General features: G+C 35.3%; 1 protein-coding gene across 2 annotated transcripts in view; it reads left to right on the plus strand.

Annotated features, from left to right (window-relative positions):
* Positions 1-902: 902 nt before the first annotated feature.
* Positions 903-19,496, plus strand: part of LOC120623998 (proton-coupled amino acid transporter-like protein pathetic) — a 54,035-nt gene continuing 35,441 nt past the window's right edge. The window contains exons 1-2 of one of the 2 annotated variants that reach the window (XM_039890299.1): positions 903-1,199; positions 15,839-15,975. In XM_039890299.1, the coding sequence (XP_039746233.1) occupies positions 15,917-15,975 (59 nt within the window). In that variant the 5' untranslated portion in view covers positions 903-1,199; positions 15,839-15,916. Of the gene's footprint in view, positions 1,200-7,707; positions 7,795-15,838; positions 15,976-19,496 lie in introns of those variants that run through there. The other variant, XM_039890297.1, reaches the window with a different exon arrangement.

Raw genomic sequence — 19,496 nt, forward strand, 5'->3', positions numbered from 1 at the left:
GGATACTTTTTATGCCGACATTAAGCTCGGTTTGGGAGAGGGGATGAAAGTGTTTGACGATTTTACACCATAACTCGGACAAATTATAACCGATTTAATTATATATTTTTGTACTATGGAGGTTATAATATGTGTTTAATTTTGCCCAAACTTTGTGTAGATCTGATGAATGTGGTTGAAGATAGAGGAGAGAACTCTTTAGCGGACAGCAGCAAACCCCTCTTTTAAGGCTTAGCGATACTGACTTAAATTTTTTTAGAACAACAACTAAATTGAATGCCACATCAAAAAACAAAATCAAACGCAGACGAAGTCGCGGGCAATAGCAAGTATCTAGAAATATCGAAATCCGTCCACCGTCAGTGTTCCGTTAATTATAGAGATTTTTTTAAACAATTCCTTTTTTGAACGTGTATACACTGGTCCAGTGTACGCGTTCCTACAGTATTCCTTGGGACTCTGTAACTCACGCACGGCCTATCAATTAAATTATTTAGTTTGACAATCTGAAACGCTGTCCAAAAACTCATTTCACTGAGCTAATTATTGATGACTAAATGCTCGTTCATATCGTCGACTTTTACTGTCCCTAAAGCCCTGGGATATGGTATATCTGAAATGACTCTAATACGTAAGTAATAATCACTGTACATTTATGGTTAGGTTAAAAAAATATTGCTTGTGGCTCTGTAATGACACTTTAAACACAGGAAAAACCATTTATTTAACCAAAAAATAAATAATATTAACCGCAACTTTCATACGAGTAACTTTACATTAGTTACTGCTTTAAAAGAAAAATGCAAGGGAAGGGCCTAATTGGAAGAACTGGTCGTGACTCACTTAGGGTGATTGTATCTAAACAACAAAATGTTGTTTTCGCTCACTGTTTGGCACAACAAACGACGGCGCGCACGCGTTACGGAAACCGCGAATCGAACAGATCCGTGTTTTATAAAAGACCTTATAAAAAACCTGCGTGTGGTAAAAGACATAAATAGTAAAAGAACCGCGATAATTAAGACCCAATATATTATAAAGTAACCAATAAAAGACCTTAACTGCAAAGGATCTGTGATTAATAAAAGACCTAAATTTTTGTTCGCAATCCAAATAAAATAATTTTTTTTCGAGTGCTTTTTATCGTTGTGATTTTGTGAAATAGTTTTATAAAATCAAGAGAATATTTTTCTGGTGCAGTGAGTATTTTTATTAAATTTATAATTTTAGGTAATATTGTAATAGAAACACCTAAATTCTTTTATTAAATAAAAAAGTATCTCTAATCTTTTTACAACTTAATACCTATAAACTTAGGCGCAATAGGTCGCATTAATTTAGTTTATTCAATTCGATAGTCGTTAAGAGAGATATGACCGGATTCGATATCAGAACGTTGCTACTAAACTAAACCGCGACCTAAAATGCAACGTGGCCGCTCCGTGCCCTTTTTCATTTCCTCTTTTCAGTTGCATAAATAATATTAAACAGTACCATAAGGTAATAATCCCTACTAGAAAATATTATGTTATTTTTTTTCACTACAACGTGGTTAGAAGATGCAGTCTAAGATGGTAGCGGGCTAACCCGTTAGGGAGTATGGTAGTCATATCCCTAATCGGTGGCGCACCTGAACACAAAATCGCTTAGCGACACTTCTATGTCGGTAGGGTGGTAACTAGCCACGGCCAAAGCCGTGGAACTACACCATATCAGATAAAATTCAGAAATTATAAAATCCTAAATTGCCCGTGCAATAGAATCGAACCTGGAACCTCCATGGAACCGGGTCGTCAAAAAAAAGATATTATCTAAATCTGGACCATAACTCTTTTCCTAGAAATTTGTTCAAGAATAACATATGTATTTCCTAATCCGTCCTACGTTCACGTGCTAACTAACTTCGGGCTACTTTTGAGATTATTTTAACCGCGTCAACCATCAACTATTTTTCGCCCGACCCTGGATTCAAACAAAGTACATCGTTCTCCTTAGTTGAATATGCTAACCTCACGACCAACGAGGCATCCTACTAATATTATTTACTTTGGACGGCCGATTGGCGCAGTTTGCAGCGACCCTGCTTTCTGAGTCAAAGGCCGGGGGTTCGATTCCCACAGCTGGAAAATGTTTGTGTGATGAGCATGAATGTTTTTCAGTTTCTGGGTGTTTATACCTAGTATATTATAGGTATTTATGTATATTGTTCAAAATGAGTGTAATCGGGGGATATGATTTTTGTCTCCTGGCTGTGCTAGCCCTGCGGGTTGCGGGACGAGATATTTATCACAACTCAGAGACACAGGAAATTGTCTGTCTCATAATACGAGGCACCCTTAGCCCTCTCCCCCGTGTTGTAAAGCCGAGGGGTTACACGTTACAATTCATCCGAAACGTAATTAATGTATAGGAATAACACTCTTTTCACAAAATAGGAACTATTTCTTCATTGAATCTGAACAAAAACTATCTGTTTGCTATTGCGAAGATAATTTATTCATTAAAACTCCCTTTATATTTTTGAAAGGACAAACCATAGCGCGATACAATATAAAATAAACAAAAAGGTAGGGAACAGCGCCATCTAGTTATCGGCGCGGAAACTTAAATTCATATGAACCATTTTATTTCATACGCTTCAAGATTATACAGAATCTACATATTTTAATTCAACCGTCCAGTGTTAAGGTTTGCGCCGGGCTTTCCCGTTACCTTGCCTTGGATAAAAAGGCTGTGAGGTCGTTTTATTAATTGTTGTTTTCAACGCTTGAATAAAATATAACGATGCGACATTGACATTTTTTAATTTTTAGAGCTAAAAATTTATATGGGCAGGCATTACAGATTAAAGATTCTAAAACAGGTTTAAATTTCCTTTAAGCCGCAAAGTTGATCAATTATTATTTAACAATATGGAGTTTGATTCGATCAAGAAGGGTTTGTGTTTATTCTTTTTTGTTATCTTCTTCTTCTTCTCACGGGGCTGTTGTCAGTACGTAAGCTATCCGCTTGCTGTATGTCAAACTCTTCCCCGCTGTGCTTGCTACTCCAACCATCCAAGCAAGTTGCGCAGGACTTCCGCAATCATGGCTGGGGATCCCAGATAGATTTTACGTTGGTCTGACTCGCCCGTGCACTCGAGCACTCGATCACATGCGTTGCTGCAGTGGCGATCCTAGGGTCTTGAATTAGAGCAAGCCCAATAATATACAGGACTGGTTTGACTCGTCAAAACCTCTAAGAGTTAGCGTTCTTGTTGTGACTTGTGCCAAATGACAAACAATATCAACTTATCCATGATAAACACTACGATAAAGGTTACGCGAAAACGAAGCGTTTAACGAGAATTATGATTGAAAATTTCGATTTATAATTGGCAGAATAAAGAACTTTCTGCGCTGTTTGCTTAAATTAAAAAATACAATAACAACTACTTGATTGTTTCTCTGAATTAGCAAGTCCACCAACATATATATAATACAATTGATTAGAATGGGAACATCCAACAACCCGACGAGCTTTGTAATAATAATAAAAACAATAAAAGTCTTTATTAACAATCTTATAAAATACATTTCAACTTATTTCTTCTTAGTATTTTCAAAATAACAACTGTTATATCCCTTGCTTTCCTCTTCCAAATTGTTCCTGCCACTTTATTAATATCATCTTTCCACTTCTGTTTTTATAACCAGGACACGATTCCATTATTTTTATTCTTTATATAGCCCTATAAACGAGCTATGTAAGTATACATTAAATTGTCTCTTATGGTTTTAACTAGCCTGAGAAATACACACGTCTTTCGTATGTATCGGTGAAGGTGAGAACCCCATAGATAGAACCCAGAAGAAATAAAAGGCTAACTGCAATATGGTAAATTTCTTTTAGAAACACACTAAAAGTTATTATTGCTGTAATACTGGTTTCGCTATGTTGGTCTGGTACAAGCAGCATTGCAGCAGTCTGAAGGGCGTGGTAGCCGGTGTTATTCAGGCACATGACTCTGAGCGGTGATAGCCCAGTGGGTAGCAGCTCGTCTTCACTTACGGGGGACCGAGTTCGAATCCCAGACCCGTGCCTTGCCATCATCATTATCACTTCAACCAATTGAAGTCCACTGCTGGACATAGGTCTTTTGTAGAGAGTTCCAAAATCCACGGTCCTGGGCCGCTTGTTTCCAGCGGTTCCCAGCGACTCGCTTGATGCCTACCTCGTTTTGGTTCGATCAACGCTGCGTTTACCTGTGTGGGGTCGCCATTCCAACACCTTGGAACCCCAATATTCATCGGTTCTCCGATGCATTGCCTTGCCATTTCCCAGCATGCCTTGAAAATAACTGTCTATAGGCGATGGTCTTCCACAAACGATCTGTTTGGTTATTCAATTACCTTTACTACTACTATAAATAAAAACTAAGATTATAAACGCGAAAGTCGACCTGCCTGTTTGTTTGTTTGCTTTTTACCTCAGGTCGTCCTACCTGTTTGCATCCTGTTCCATAAGCAGGCAGAACAAGAGGCCGAACTTTTATAATAACGGAGATACGTCAATACACCGAAGAAAGCTTTTTACGATGCCTTTTACTAGTGGTCTGAATATGTTTTTGGTGGTTTAGTTGTAAAAAACAGGTCATTCAACCGGTTTTTGCTCGTTCGCCAAAAGTCCGTACAATATAAAAGTATATAAGTTTCAATATATCTCTTGAAAGGAATAAAATTCTCGGCTTAGTAGCATAAAACCTGTTTATTCTATGAATTTTTAGACGGATTGTACATTTTATTCGAATTCTTTATTTATACCACAATGGCTGGTTTATAGGATTACACAATAAAAAATAAAAGAAAAGCTTTTGTCGACCTCCCTGGCGCAGAGGTGAGAGCTGTCAATTAAAGTAGAAGGTCTCGGGTTTGATTTCCGGCAGGGGCAATTTGGGATTTATAATTCCCAAATTTTTTCTGGTCTGGTCTGGTGGGAAGCTTTGGCTTGGCGTTATACCTACAAGCCGCTTAGTGCCGCGATGTCGCGAAGAAACCGATTAGGAGTAGGTATGTGTTTAATATAACGGCATCACCACTTACCACCAGGTGAGATTGCAGTCAAGGGCTGACTTGTAGTGGACTAAACATTTCACTTTATAGGTCAAGTGAAATGTTTAAGAAACCCATTATTTCAAACTTATATTATAAACTAGCTTTGTTACGCGTTTATATTAGCATATAGGCTTATAGCTGTACCGTTAATTTTATTTTTCTTATTTTTATAAGTATTTTTTGGGATGACCGAGTTTGAACTCGCTTACTTTTCCTATAACCTTTTTACTTTTACATTTTAACGCCTTTTGAGATTTTGTGTTTGCTTATTTAAAAATATTCTCGATGTTAGTGAACTATTGTGTTCTTTTTGAAAAACAAACATCTTGTAAATAAATAAAAATAAATAACGATCCTCTTACTTTTCTTAATCTGTTGTGGGAATCGAACCCTTTGACTCAGAAAGCAGAGTCGCTGCCCACTGCACCAATCGGCCGTCTAATAATAATTCATAACAGGATATTTATTAATTTAAGGTCGGATACAGAAGGCAGTAGTCCTTGAAACGGCGCGTATTGTAAGGAGTTTCCTCACTCTGGAGCCCTGACCGTCGGTTGCTTGGGCATTCAAAAGCCCCGCAAGCGGAGGGTGAATGTTTTTTTTTTATAAACTTTTAATATTGTTTTTTATTTTATTTTTAAGCATTGTTAAAAATAAAAAAAATAAAAATTATAAAGAATAAATTATAGATTAATAACTAACTATAGAGGAATGTAGATAACCTCAAGCCTATCTACAAAGGCCACCTTATAATTGAAAATGTGCAATCTAGATAAATAAGGTATTGCACGTTTTACATAGAAGTAATCAAGAATGTTGTTTACAATCAATCAATACCGAGAATTTGTTTGTTAATACATACTTATAACGATGTAAAGATTTTTTAATACATAGGTACAAAAGGACGAGATTAGATATTCGATAATATTTATTATTTTTATTTTTGTTTTGTCCGTTAAATATTGTGAAGCGATGAAATGAAATATAATGAAATTTATTCGCTGAATATGAGCTTACATAGGGTCTTATTATAATATAACATTCCTCCATATTCTACTATTAAGCATGCGAAATGTAAAATGCACAACAAGAACAATCATTACACATGTCTGCATAATCTTGTTGAGCAAGCATTGTAAAGTTATTTATTAAATTATACAGCTAATATCAATGTTATCATAATAATGTCGAAATAATATCATTTTTAATTCGAAGTCAGATACTCGGATATTGTATAGAAACATTTTGTACACAGCCAATGCGACAGATTTTTCTTAAAAAAACGGGTAAATTTTTTTTTTTAGACCTGCATCTAATTTATTGTATATTTTAACGCACATAGCAAAGGGGGATTTTGCGGTTTGTTTTAATTTATATATATTGTTGCACAGCCGAATTTTATTTCTCGTTTTAAAATGGCTTACGTTCGAGAAAGTTTTAAAATACTCCAGGTGGCGATGAACGAAGACTGATATTTCGTAGATATACAGACAAACCAGAGGAAGGAGATTGTGTTTTTGAAATATTGGTCTACAGGAATCCGTTGGGTCTATAAGAAATATGCTTCTAATTCACTTTTTTTGTGTCACAAACAATTTGTTTATATGCACTGAGTTCCCCCATATAACAATACCCATAGCGCAGGACGGACATGACATAACCTTGATAAGCCGATTTTGTTGTTTTAAACTGTATACTCTAGCGATGGTTACAAAATCAGATATGATGAGGAGATACAACTATAAATCAAGGTAAATCCACAAATTGTATAGCCATGAACTGGGAGTCATTGAAGTAGGTAATCTTTTTACTTTGTCATTTGTAACCTTATAAGTTTCATAGTTTCAGTAAGTTATGACCGTACAGCTTGGCAGAGACAGTGCTATTTAATATATAAGTTAAGTTTAGCGTTTAAGTTAGGTTTAGCAACGTCAACATACCGGCAGGGTGTTTATATATCTCGCGCCTGACTTGCGACACCATTCTTTTTTTGGCGTGGTGGAAGAAGCTATGTGGGACTCCCCCCTCTAAAGTGGGTATACACAAACTAAAAACCACCACGGCATGTCCCTATTGTTGGCTTTGTTATACGCCCGGGGAACCCGTTGTATACTTACCCAGCAAATACTTCGCCATCGCAATTTTTTTATATAACTCAAATAAATGGAAGATTTCTCTATTTAAGTAATATTCCTTACTTTTTGACTTAACAATTATTCATTGTAAATTCAACATCTCCTGAGGATGCTCCGGTTTTGGAGCGAAACGTGCGTAGAGGGTACATTGCCGAAGATCTGTTTGGTGTGGAGTATAAGGATTGAAGAAATTATAAATTACACCATACAGATATTCGCTATATATAGATAGATATTTTCCGCGACTTCGTCCGTGTTTTGTTTGATTATTTTGTGTATGATTTTTCCTTTTATGCAATCTTCCAGCTTTATGTCTAATATGGTTAAAAGCCGGTGCACGCCACTATTATCCAGGTGTGGAGGTCAACTTGTTAAGTTGATGATAATGGTAAATCAACTAAAGCGTATTTTAATCATCTTGTAGTTAGATATACCTGTCATGGAATGATGATTGCAAGCAGTAATGTATTTGATGTTTAGCCAAACGTGATTATAGACGCGTCGATAACAGATGCCTCTTTGTGATAACGAATTCTGTAGGAATATTGTTTCTATATTAAAGTGGGGTAAGTGAATTTAGTTTATTAAAAGATTAAACCAAGTATTGTAATGTTTTAAAAATACATAATATCATTCTAAAGCCACTGAAATTCACAATAACTGATCCATGCATCTGGTGAGCCAAGATCTGTTTTCTATTTATCCGAAAAAAATAATCTTGGAAGCCAGAGGAAATAGGAAATAAAAATAATAATAGAGCAACCTATGAGTGATTTTAATTCGCTATATTTTGTTATAAAAATATTTTTTTTGTTTAAGAAATTAAAACATCCATTGCTTTAACGGTGTAGGAAAAAATCGTAAGGAAGCCATTGTAAACGAAATAAGCCAACGAAAAATAACAATAAATGATCCATGCGTCTGATGATCCAAAAGCAGAAAAGATAATACGGGCAATACATAGGCAACTATACAATAAAAAAAATGGAGCCAACATCTAGTACCTACGCTCTATCTATGAGTGACTTTGGATTGCGTATATTTTATTTAAAATTAAAATATCACTTGCTTTAACGGTGAAGGAAAACATTGTTAGAAAACAAGAGTTTTCCTACGTCATCAAAGGTATGTGGTGAATTACGACCAAAATTCTGGTCATGGTGAAGGAAAACATTGTTAGAAAACCGGCGTTCTTGAGAGTTTTCCAACTTTATCGTATGTATGTATGTGGTCATGGTGGAGATTCGTGCTGTGCCGGCCATAGATGTGTGTACATATTGAAAAAAATGATGATATTGTTTTTTTTATCGCGTCTTTGTTACTAAATTGAAGTCATAAATATATAGTACACAAGTCGCAAACTAAATAAAATAGATTGGTTAAAGTGGCCACCATCTTTGTTGCAATTTTCTCTGTGGTAGAGTAGGTACATCACTGGTATTCGATGTCAATTTGGTTTACGTTAGAGATTATTCTATGTAATACAGAATTATATGATGTTTTTTGTACTATAACGCTAAAGATTTTTTTTAATCACTGCAAAGTAACAAAACTATATTGTTTTTACCTTATAAAAAAGGCAAGGCATATTAAAGGATCTCGTCTGACTTCAGTATAGATGGGAAGTTAATAGATTTTATTTATTACAAATGCATAATGGTTCGTCCATTCGAAGAATTCTTAAGATTCAGCTTTTAGCTGCAATTGCTAGAAAATTAAACAGTGAAGTTTCAATTCTTTCAAACTCGACTGGCTCTTTAGAAAATTCATTGCAAATTATATTTTTCTTTGTCTTCTGATAAAAACAGCTCTAGTCCGCATAAAATGTTTTTGCATTAAGAAAAAGCGGGCTAGAGCGGTTTTTTGTGTTGTTGAGCATAAAATTGCTTATAGGTAAAATTTACTTTAGAATTTATCACAGTTTTTTCATCTTCAGAATCGTTTCACATTCGTTAGATTTTTACTTTTAAATTGCCCTAACATGCTTAGCTGTCTTCAAAAAATACTTAGGCTCTAAATTTTAATAGATTTCAAGTAATTCAAAATTCTAAAAATTCATTTCTTCCCAGTAGGATAATAATTTCTAGGCATATTTGAATAAAGTATTTGATTGGTTGGTTTAGAAGATCTATGAAACTCTGAACCCATGAAAACTTTTTGGAACTCTTCTTAAGAATAAAGCCTTCTTGCCGTCGCATAACAACACAAAATACGATTGAAATGTAAATAAAGCTCAACAATATTATCTCCATTGACATTTAAAAATGGATGTGTCAGAAAGCGCGTGGAAATGTGCAATGAATATCGTCTCGTCGTGTCCAAAGTATTGAAGTTATTGCAGTTGGTTATACGTTTTCAGTCATCGGAGTCGGTCATGATTATTTCAGTAATAAATACCAAGTTCAGTTATAATCCCCTTAATTATCAACCTTGCATTACTACACGAATAGAATTTAGGCCTGACCACAGTGGCCAAGGTGGGAATGGTACTCTTGTCACGCCTTTGAGAACATTATGTGTTTGCTTAATTGGCACCTTACTCAAAGAAAGTTAGAGGTACACAAGAGGAGTCAGCCCCCCGAAAGGGAAGCCAAAGTCCTAACCACGAGGTTATGACGGCCGATTATCGCAGTGGGCAGTGAACCTGCTTTCGTGTTTAACTGTAAAATATAACTATTTATGTATATTATTTACAAAACATTCATCAGTCATGCTACCCTTACTTTGGGGCTAGATGGTGATGTGTGTATTGTGGTAATATATTTATTTATATAACAACATAAGCGTGTAAACACGACCACAGCGTACTCCCGCCTAATGAACTAAGGGCCGTATCTTGAGACATATGTCTATGATTTTATATATATCTTATCTTATGAGCGAAGAGGCACTTGTTATAAAACTATTAGACCTTTATATTATAAGATAAAACGTCATAACATACGTTGCAGCAGTTAATCCCTCGGTCTTGACGACTGTCGCTTACTATCGTGTGATCCATAGGTAATTCCAGAAACCTCTTCAGTAGAGCCTTACAAATGTCTTATAGCTGGACATAGACCCATATGGAAAATACGGCTAAGTGCGAGTCACATTTTCACGTGAAGGGTTCCGCACCAAAGGTAATATGAAACACTACATAGTATCAACATCATATTTTGACGATCTCCCTGGCACAGCAGTAAGCGCTGTGGGTGTAAATGGGATGTCCCGGGTTCGGTTTCCAGCAGGAGCAGTGGAGGAGTTTATAATTTCTGATTTTCCTCTGGTCCGCTACTATTTTAAACTGAATCATCGCTTATCACTCGATGAGATTGCAATCCAGGGCTAACTTTTAGTCAAAGAACAAAAATTTACCGCTGTATTCCGTTCAGAAGACTAGAATTACTATTTAAACATGGTATCATTTAGATAATATCGATTTATTTAAGTAGTTTTATATTGTAGATAGTGGCTACTTGATACACTTGAATTGTCTGTTAATCCGTTCGCAGCTTTATAACTCAATTGCTGTTCGCAGTGATTTCACCGGTACGCGATATCATCACAACAACCCATTAGTACTTACCCACTACAGAGCCCGGGGTCTCCTCTTACAATGAGAAGGGGTTAAGGTCCTAGTCACGCTGTCCCAGTGCGGTTTGGGGGCTCCACACACCTTTGAGATGGTTATGGAGAACTCTCAGGCATGCAGGTTTCCTCACGATGTTTTCCTGTACCGTTGATGCAAGTGATATTTTAATTACTTAAAACGCACAACTTAGTAAAGTTAGACGTGCGTGCTGGCATTCGAACTCGGCCCCCCGAAAGTGAAGTCGAGCAACTACCCAATGCGCTATCACCGCTTCACCATAGCCCTGTATTAAAGGAAAGATTGTTAAACTCTATAGCCCAGGACCTATTATAAGACAAATATCATGAATAAATGTTAAGTTAACTTAACAAATTAAATTGGTAAATTAACAATTATTCATTGTAAAGTCAACATCTCCTGACGATGCTCCGGTTTCGGAGCGAACCGTGCGTAGATGGTACATTGCTGAAGATCTGTTTGGTGTGGAGTATAAGGATTGAAGAAATTATAAATAACACCATACAGATTATTCTGCTTTTCGTGGACTGTAGCAAATTAAGCTTAATTTTCATAATATATCATGGATTTCCGCAAAGTAACGCCTGCTTCTATCCAATAACTAAAGCTCGAATTTAATATGAATACCTATAGCTATTTTGGCATAACGCAAAATAGCAAGGTAAATATTTAGCTTATCTTACTCTTACAGTAAGTGTAAGTAAGAGTCTCACTTAAGTACCAATCTAGATCAAATTATATACACAAACTGAACTTAAGGATTAAGTAGATTTACTCTGCTGATTAAGTTAATTTAAACATCAATCATAAAACAAGAAGAATTTTATCTAACAAAATGAAACCAAACTGAAACCTAATTACTATTTAACTCAGTAAACAATCACATACATATCTCGAATGCGATAAAGAATTCTGTTATCATAAAATGTTATTACATTCTGCCTACTCCGAAGTAGTTTTCTTTATTCAACTAAAAGTTAGACCTTGACTGCAATCTAACTTGCTGGTAAGTTATATTGCAGTCCAAGGTAGTAAAGGGGTATCCTGTTAGGGGTCATCTTCGTCATATCAACGGATTGACGTCCACTGCTGGACATAGGTCTGTTGTATGAAGTACTACGGTCAAATACAAATAAATAAATAAATAAATATTGTGCCGCTTGGGTCCAGCGGCTCTCTAAATCGCGTGATCATAGAAACTCTGAACATAGCTCTCTTTATCGCTCGCTATGCTGTTAGGGGTACGGCAATTATATTAAACCCTAATTGGTTTCTTCGTAACATCGTACCGGAACATTAAATCGCTTAGCGGTACATCTTGATCGGTAGAGTGGTAACTACTTAGGAGATCGAACCAAAGACCTGCCACTTAAAACCACAGCGCTAACCATTGTGCCACAGCGGTTGCCGTTTTTTCCAAATCACATGTTTAAGTCATCCACCGAGTGACATTTTCATAACTAAAACTAATCTAGCGACACCTAATAAATCAAAACGGGATAAACCAATAAGAATGAACCATTTATTATTTGACAGGTTATGCGTTCAGGGATTCCGTAAATTGGATAATATTCCAGGGACTTTTCTTTGAGATGGATTACGACATTTCTCAGTGAATAATATAGATATTAATATAGAATAGTTTACTATAGGCAGTTTTATTATCTATACCCTAAAATTCTAATACTTATCCTCACAAATATTATAAATGCGAAAGTGTGTCAGTTTATTTTTTTGTTTGTCCTTCCTTTACGCCCAAACTAAGCAACCAAAAAGACAAAAAGTTTAAGTAGATATAAGTATCTTGAAGCGCATTGGGTAGGAGCTGGACCTCACTTTCGGGGGCCAAGTTCGAATCCCAGCCCGCACCTCTAACTTTTCTAAGTTATGTGCGTTTTAAGTAATTAAAATATCACTTGCTTGAACCTGCATGCCTGAGAGTTCTTCATAATGTTCTTAAAGATGTGTGGAGTACACCAATCCGCACTGAGCCAGTGTGGTGGACTACGACCTTAACCCCTTCTCATTTTGGGAGGAGACCCGTGCTCTGTGGTGAACCGGTAATGGGTCAATGTGATGATGATGAAGTATCTACAGAAAATAGTATATATCCCGAAACCGCTTATTTCGTAAAAGCTTCGCCCACATTTTTAATCAAACTGGCTTTATGATATAAATGAAATCTAACCTTGTTTTGTAATACTTTTATTTATCTTTTCCTTTTGCGGCGAAATATAATTTACGAAATATCTTGGAGATAAATCTTTTGTAAATAATAACACCTTTTTTGTAGAGTTATATCACCCGAGTTAGATGAAAAAATATATGATTTCCATAGACAAACTCACCAATCATAGGCATTATTCTTATTTTTGGTTAGGCAAGGGCAAAGACAAACAACATTTGAGCGGTTCTCATTTGCAACTTTTAACTTTTATCAACTGAAACTTATCAAATTGAAGGCCGACTGGCGCGATCCAGCTTTCTGAGCCAAATGCTGTGGGTTCGATTCCCACAACTAGAAAATGTTTGTGCAATGAATATTATTTTTTTTCAGGATCTAGGTGTTTATCTGTCTATTTTAAGTATTTGAGCATACTATTCATAAAAATATACATCAGTCATCTTAGTACACATAACACAAGCTACGCTTACTTTGGGGCTAGATAGGGCAATGTGTGTATTGTCATAGTATATTTATTTATTTAACATTCAAAATTCATGTAGTTCAATGAAGCCTACTTTATAAACACTTTTAAAATGCCAGTCTGTCTGTTTGTTTTGACTCTACCGCTCGGAAGGTAGATTATATTGAGAAGAAGACTACAAAACTCAGCTGTAGGTTGTTGTTTCGAACATAATTTAGCATTTTTTTATCCACTAGATGCTCTTTACTGCAATCTCACCTGGTGGTGTGATGATGCTGTCTAAGATAGTAGCGGGCTAATCTGTCTGAGGTTCGGCAATTATATGAGCCCATAACCCTAATAGGTTTCTACGCGATATCGTACTGGAACGCTAAATCGCTAGGCGGTACGTTTTTGTCGGCAGAGTTATAACTAGCCACGGCCTACCACTATAGTAAAAAGTGTATATTGAAACACTGCGCGCGTTCTTCGTCCTTCGGTATTATACTTGTATCCCTTGGGAACAGATTTTTTTCATGGGATATAAAGTATCCAATGCCACTCTCATTTGAACTACCTCTATGTCAAAAATCAAGTCGATTAGTAGCTTTTTTTTTTTTTTTTTAAGTATATAGACAAGTGCTTGACTGCAATCACACCTGATGGTAAATGATCATGCAGCCTAAGATGAAGCGCGCTTGCCTAGAAGATGCCTATTCACTCTTGATTTGAAGGTACCCAGATTATAGGTATCAGGGAAGACGGAAGATGGGAGGGCATTCCAGGCCTTTGCGGTGCGGATCAGAAAGGAAGAAGCAAAACGCTTCGTACGTGTTGATGGTATTTCAACCACGTAACGGTGCAGATTCTTTCGGTGCCTCGCAGTTCGATGGAGAAAGGAGCTTAGTTACAGCGTTATGTAAGGACAAACAAACAAACAAAATAGCAAACCAAAAACTTTTAATATTAAGAATAAGCATTATATAATAATATATATAATATCATATCAGAATAAAATTGTTAGAGACGAAATATGTCTCCATGGTATTAGACCTTCTGCGACAGTGTAGTGACAATGATATTTTCTTGCTAATTGCAGAATGTATACAGTACAAGTCCTTTTTCCTCTAAAATGAAACATTTTAAATTTTACTAGCGTTCCTTCGAATTCGTTCACATATAAGTCAACCTTAAAACATAGATATATGCTGTTGCATATTTTTTTTAGAACTTTTAAAGAGGAACAATTTTGCTATACATTTTTATATCGAAACTTTAACCGTTTGCGCAGGAGAAGTAAAAAATACCCCGATTTTGAAACATTCTACATTTGCTCTATGCTCCTACTGGTCTTAGCTTGATGATATATTCCTATTAAACCTTCCTCGTTAAATGGGCTATCCAACACTGAAAGAATTTTTCAAATCGGACCAGTAGTTCCTGAGAGCATCGCGTTCAAGTAAACGAACAGCCAAACAAACTCTTCAGCTTTATATATTAGTTTAAGATTTAAGGTACTACTTTATTTTACCTGTTGAAAGCTTTGGGCAATAACGTTCTAGAAACGGCACCGTCAAACAAGTTATTGCTATAGCTACGCTTTGTGATATTCTTTGCTGCAAGTACATAACAAATATTGTGAGTTTGTGAGGCTTTTTGTGTGAAACTGTGCGTTCTCGAAAGGATACATGTTACCGGATACATCTAATATATAAAATTCTCGAGCCATAGTGTTCTGGAGAACACTCGGGGGTTCTTATGAATTTTTGAAGTAAAACTTCTAGGGAGTAAATCAGATTTTTTTCTGACGGAAGTAACGTCAGACGTCTGCATAGTTTCCACTATTTAAAAATAATAATTTGGATTGGTCGTAAGTATAGGTCATATACTCCACGCTTCTTGACTTATACGCCAGCTAGTGGCAAATATCATAATCAATTAGGATTATTTATTTCCAATGTTTTCAAACGGATCGGTGTATAGCAAAGTGAATAAAAATTCAAAAATTTATTTTAAATTGCATAGTTTTATAAAAATCTCTAAATATACTTGTTTATTTATTATTTTTGTAATAAATAAATTATTTGTACATTTTCTGGCGATTGCGACATTCTATGATAAAAGTTTTACTTCAATCGCGCGTAAAGGTTACACACACACTTTTATTTTTAATTGAATTAGTGTCTGTTTAAACATAATTTAAAAAAAAATTGCATTCTGCACTCCTTCTCTATATAAACTGAACTCAACTGAAATTTCACACTTCTCCGTCTGCGCAATTTCATAAAAAGGGGTACAAACTTTTGCTTTGCGTAATAGATATGTAAAATATAATTTTGTTAATATTGTACCCGTGTTGGATGATAAACGATCATATTTCTATTGTTTCAGATAACATTAAGGGCGATGATTGGGTACAGGTGAAGAAAAAACTTCCTTAGACCTACAATATAAGAACATCGGAACAAAATGGACAAAGAAAATGGAACGCCGCCAATTCGCAGCAACTTAGACACATACAGCTCAAAGTTAGTATTTTCAAGTCTTTATACAAAGAAATTCCCGTAGCGCTTATCTCGCTGAAGTTTCATACATTTCATAGAGTTTTATTTCGATAAAAGAGACGGTTTTCAAGCTGACAAATGTGACGCCGGTGGCGTTTGCATAAATCTGTAATTTTATATGAACGACATTCTTAACGTAGTTATTTTGACGTGGATAATATCGAGCCATTACCTTACAAATCTACGTTTTTTTTTTAATGCTTTTTTGGCGCATAAATGCATGGAGGCATATCGCATAGGCGGAAGGCCCTGATCATGGGTTAGACAATAAGGACTAACATAGACTCACTCACAAAGTTTACTAACATAGTTTAATGTGTAACTCGTTAATGGCCACGGTCCATAATTATTTTGTTTAAAATCTTTATAGTTTATATAGGTAGGGGAGGTGTGCAGAATACTTTTTTTTTATTTTAAATTTAAATAAATTTTTTATTATAAAAACATTCATCATCATCATCATGACAATCTATTACCGGGTCTCCTCTTACAACGAGAAGGGGCTAATGCTGTAGTCCACCAAGCTGGCCCAGTGCGGATTGGTGAACTCCACACAGTGGCGTGCATAGAGGGTATGCACAGGGTATGCAGATGATATAAAATAAAGAATATCTCCAGTACGAGCTAATAAAAAACTTAAGGATAGACATAGTCAGAGTTATAAAAAGCCTACCCTTAAGTATTTATAGCTCATTCTGGAGATTTTGTTAATTTTATATTATCTGCAAACTCTGTGCATACCCTCTATGCACGCCACTGACTCCACACACCTTTGGAGAAATTATGGAGAACTCTCAGGCGTGCAGGTTTTCTCACGATGTTTTCCGTCATCGTGGAAGTTATCGATATTTTAATTGCTTACAACGCACATAACTTAGAAAAGTTAGAGGTGCGTGCTGGGATTCGAACTCGGGCCCCCGAAAATTAAGTCGTAGTTTTTAAAAGTAGTTGAGCACACTTTTTTTCATCACTATCTATGAAAAAAAACTAGGTGTAAGTACCTAATCAAAATTCATATGTATTTATTTAAATAGACATTTTATTAAAATATATTATAATAAAACACAAATATTTTTAATGCAAGCGTAAATTTTTTTATTTATACATTATGCGTTCGACCTCTTTGGTTAACTAGTAACAAACACTGACTATAGCACAATTGCGGACCTATCAGAAGAGAGAAAGCTCAAACTCCCACAGGTACATAATTGAATTTGGCTTTCGCTAACCTTTATCTCAATATTCGTTTTTCGAATTGTTAGGATAAAAAAAATGTTTACGGATATACTTCAGTGCCTGTAACGTTTTAGCATGAAAAATACAGCTACGATGAGTCTAAAGAGAATACAAACAGTATGGATAAGGCTGTACAGGTGTTTTGTGGTATAAAGGTCACCGATTCAAGGCTAAAGTTTCGCATTTTAAAATAAGAAGCACATTGGCTGTAAGCTTTTGTTTTATCAGCATTAGTTAAAGTCAAAGTGGATTTCTGTATTGAAAGGGGCACATATATGGTCGCATACATTGTATAAAAAAGTATGTACCTACATATTTACACAATAATAAAAATACATAAATTTAAAAAACTCACTTCTTTCTCCCACTCAATATAGTGTACATTATTGTACTAGTCAAGCTCTTGCATTTGATATAGGGACTATATATATATTTGATATAGGGAATATATATGAGGGACTTGTGCAATATGTAATCCGCCATTTTGTCGCGCTCGTTAACTTGGACCGATTTTAGCTGTAGCTGTAGCTACAGCTAGGGACTAACACTACCGACTAATTCAACTTTCAAACAAAAGAAAAACAAAACCAAAGATTTTTAAGGCCATTTATTTTTGCTTAGTGGCTTTAAAATAGGTACGAAGGTATTTTTCTTTTGTCTAAGCATTTTTTAATTTTGTATACACGTTCACGTGTATTTGGCATAGATATTAATTGGGGCAAAAAGTCTTATTCTATGTATTTGTTGTACAATCTACTATTTCAACTCACTTCCTTAAGAAGGTGAATATATATTAGTTATGTATATATAACTATATATGCAAATTTATAGGTTTATTTATATGCACCACCTACCTCCCTTTTAGAGCTGTGTTTTAAGCCATTGGTTGCCTGGAAGAGATCGTTATGTAGCGATAAGGCCGACAAATTGTATATTTTTCGTTAAATTTTTATTTGCAATTTTCCGATATATTTACGTGGTGTACAATAAAAGTGTATTCATTCATTCATTCAAGGTGGAAGTTCTTAGTCCGGTGTGTAGTTGTGAACTAAGCGTAAGTAGTTTTTAACAGCCGCGTTGGTATTCGAGGCTTAAACTCTGATAACGTTGCGTATATTCACCAGTATTTCGTAAATCCACTTTCATCGTAAACCGTGTCCGTGGTTTATTGGGCGGATTTACAGAATATCAAAGTTAATTCAGCACCAGGCCGTTAATTATACACAGATCGTTAAATTAATCCGTTCAGCTGATAACTCGTATGTTGTGGTTAGTATACACAACCGTTTTAGATAGAAATACCGATAGATTACCAGCTTTTCATGGTTTGATGCCTTTATGTGGTCATACATAATTCCAAGTTCATTAATTTCAAGTAAGTATAATAGTTCGGAAATGCCAAGTAGGTAGGTCAGTTTTTAGTGATTCATAACGGTTGAGAAAGCAGATACTACCTAGAAGAACCTGGCTAGATAATCAGCAGTTTTACTTTTCCAACTTCATTTTACAATTTGGCTAATTAGCGCAGTGGGGAGTGACCCTGCTTTCTTACTCCAAGGCTGTGAGTTTGATTGCCACAACTCGAAAAAAATTTTGTGATGCATGTTTTTTAGTGTCTGGGTGTTTATAATTTGGGCCTAGGTGGCAAAAATTATAATTTTCTTTATTTTATGAGATGAAAGCCAAGCCGTCTGCTTCTAAGGAATTTCATTACCGTATAGTAACACTGGGGTTAACATGTATGTTTTAATATAGTAGTAAAATCACTCATATTCAAAGACTTGTAAAAATATGATGTAAATTTTTAGATGTAAATAAAAATGTTATATTTTTGTTAGGAGACAGCTTAAATGTAAAAAAGACACAAATTATAAGATGTGTAGAAAAATTGCTGGCTTTGCATGAAAAATCTAAATGTAGATTTGTTATGTGTGCTTTTCCGTACTGTGGCACACTTAGTTCTAAGCGAAATAAGCAAATTTATAATTTAAATTTATTAATTTATAACTTGACATGCCGTCATAGTGAGGCAGTTTTTTATTTTGATGTGAATAAATTTATTTCACCACTGTTATTGACTAGGGATACTTTTTATCTGTCAAAAAAAGGTAAGCAACATATAGCCTCATTATTAGCTTACAATTTAAATGATACAGTTACAAGTGTTGTAACTAAGTCTATTGACAACTTTACAAATTGTACTTTAGGTACCAATATTTCTGAAAATGACCCAAGTACTTGTTCAAGTA

This window comes from Pararge aegeria, chromosome 5, assembly GCF_905163445.1.
Source record: "Pararge aegeria chromosome 5, ilParAegt1.1, whole genome shotgun sequence".
NCBI classification, from domain to species: domain Eukaryota; kingdom Metazoa; phylum Arthropoda; class Insecta; order Lepidoptera; family Nymphalidae; genus Pararge; species Pararge aegeria.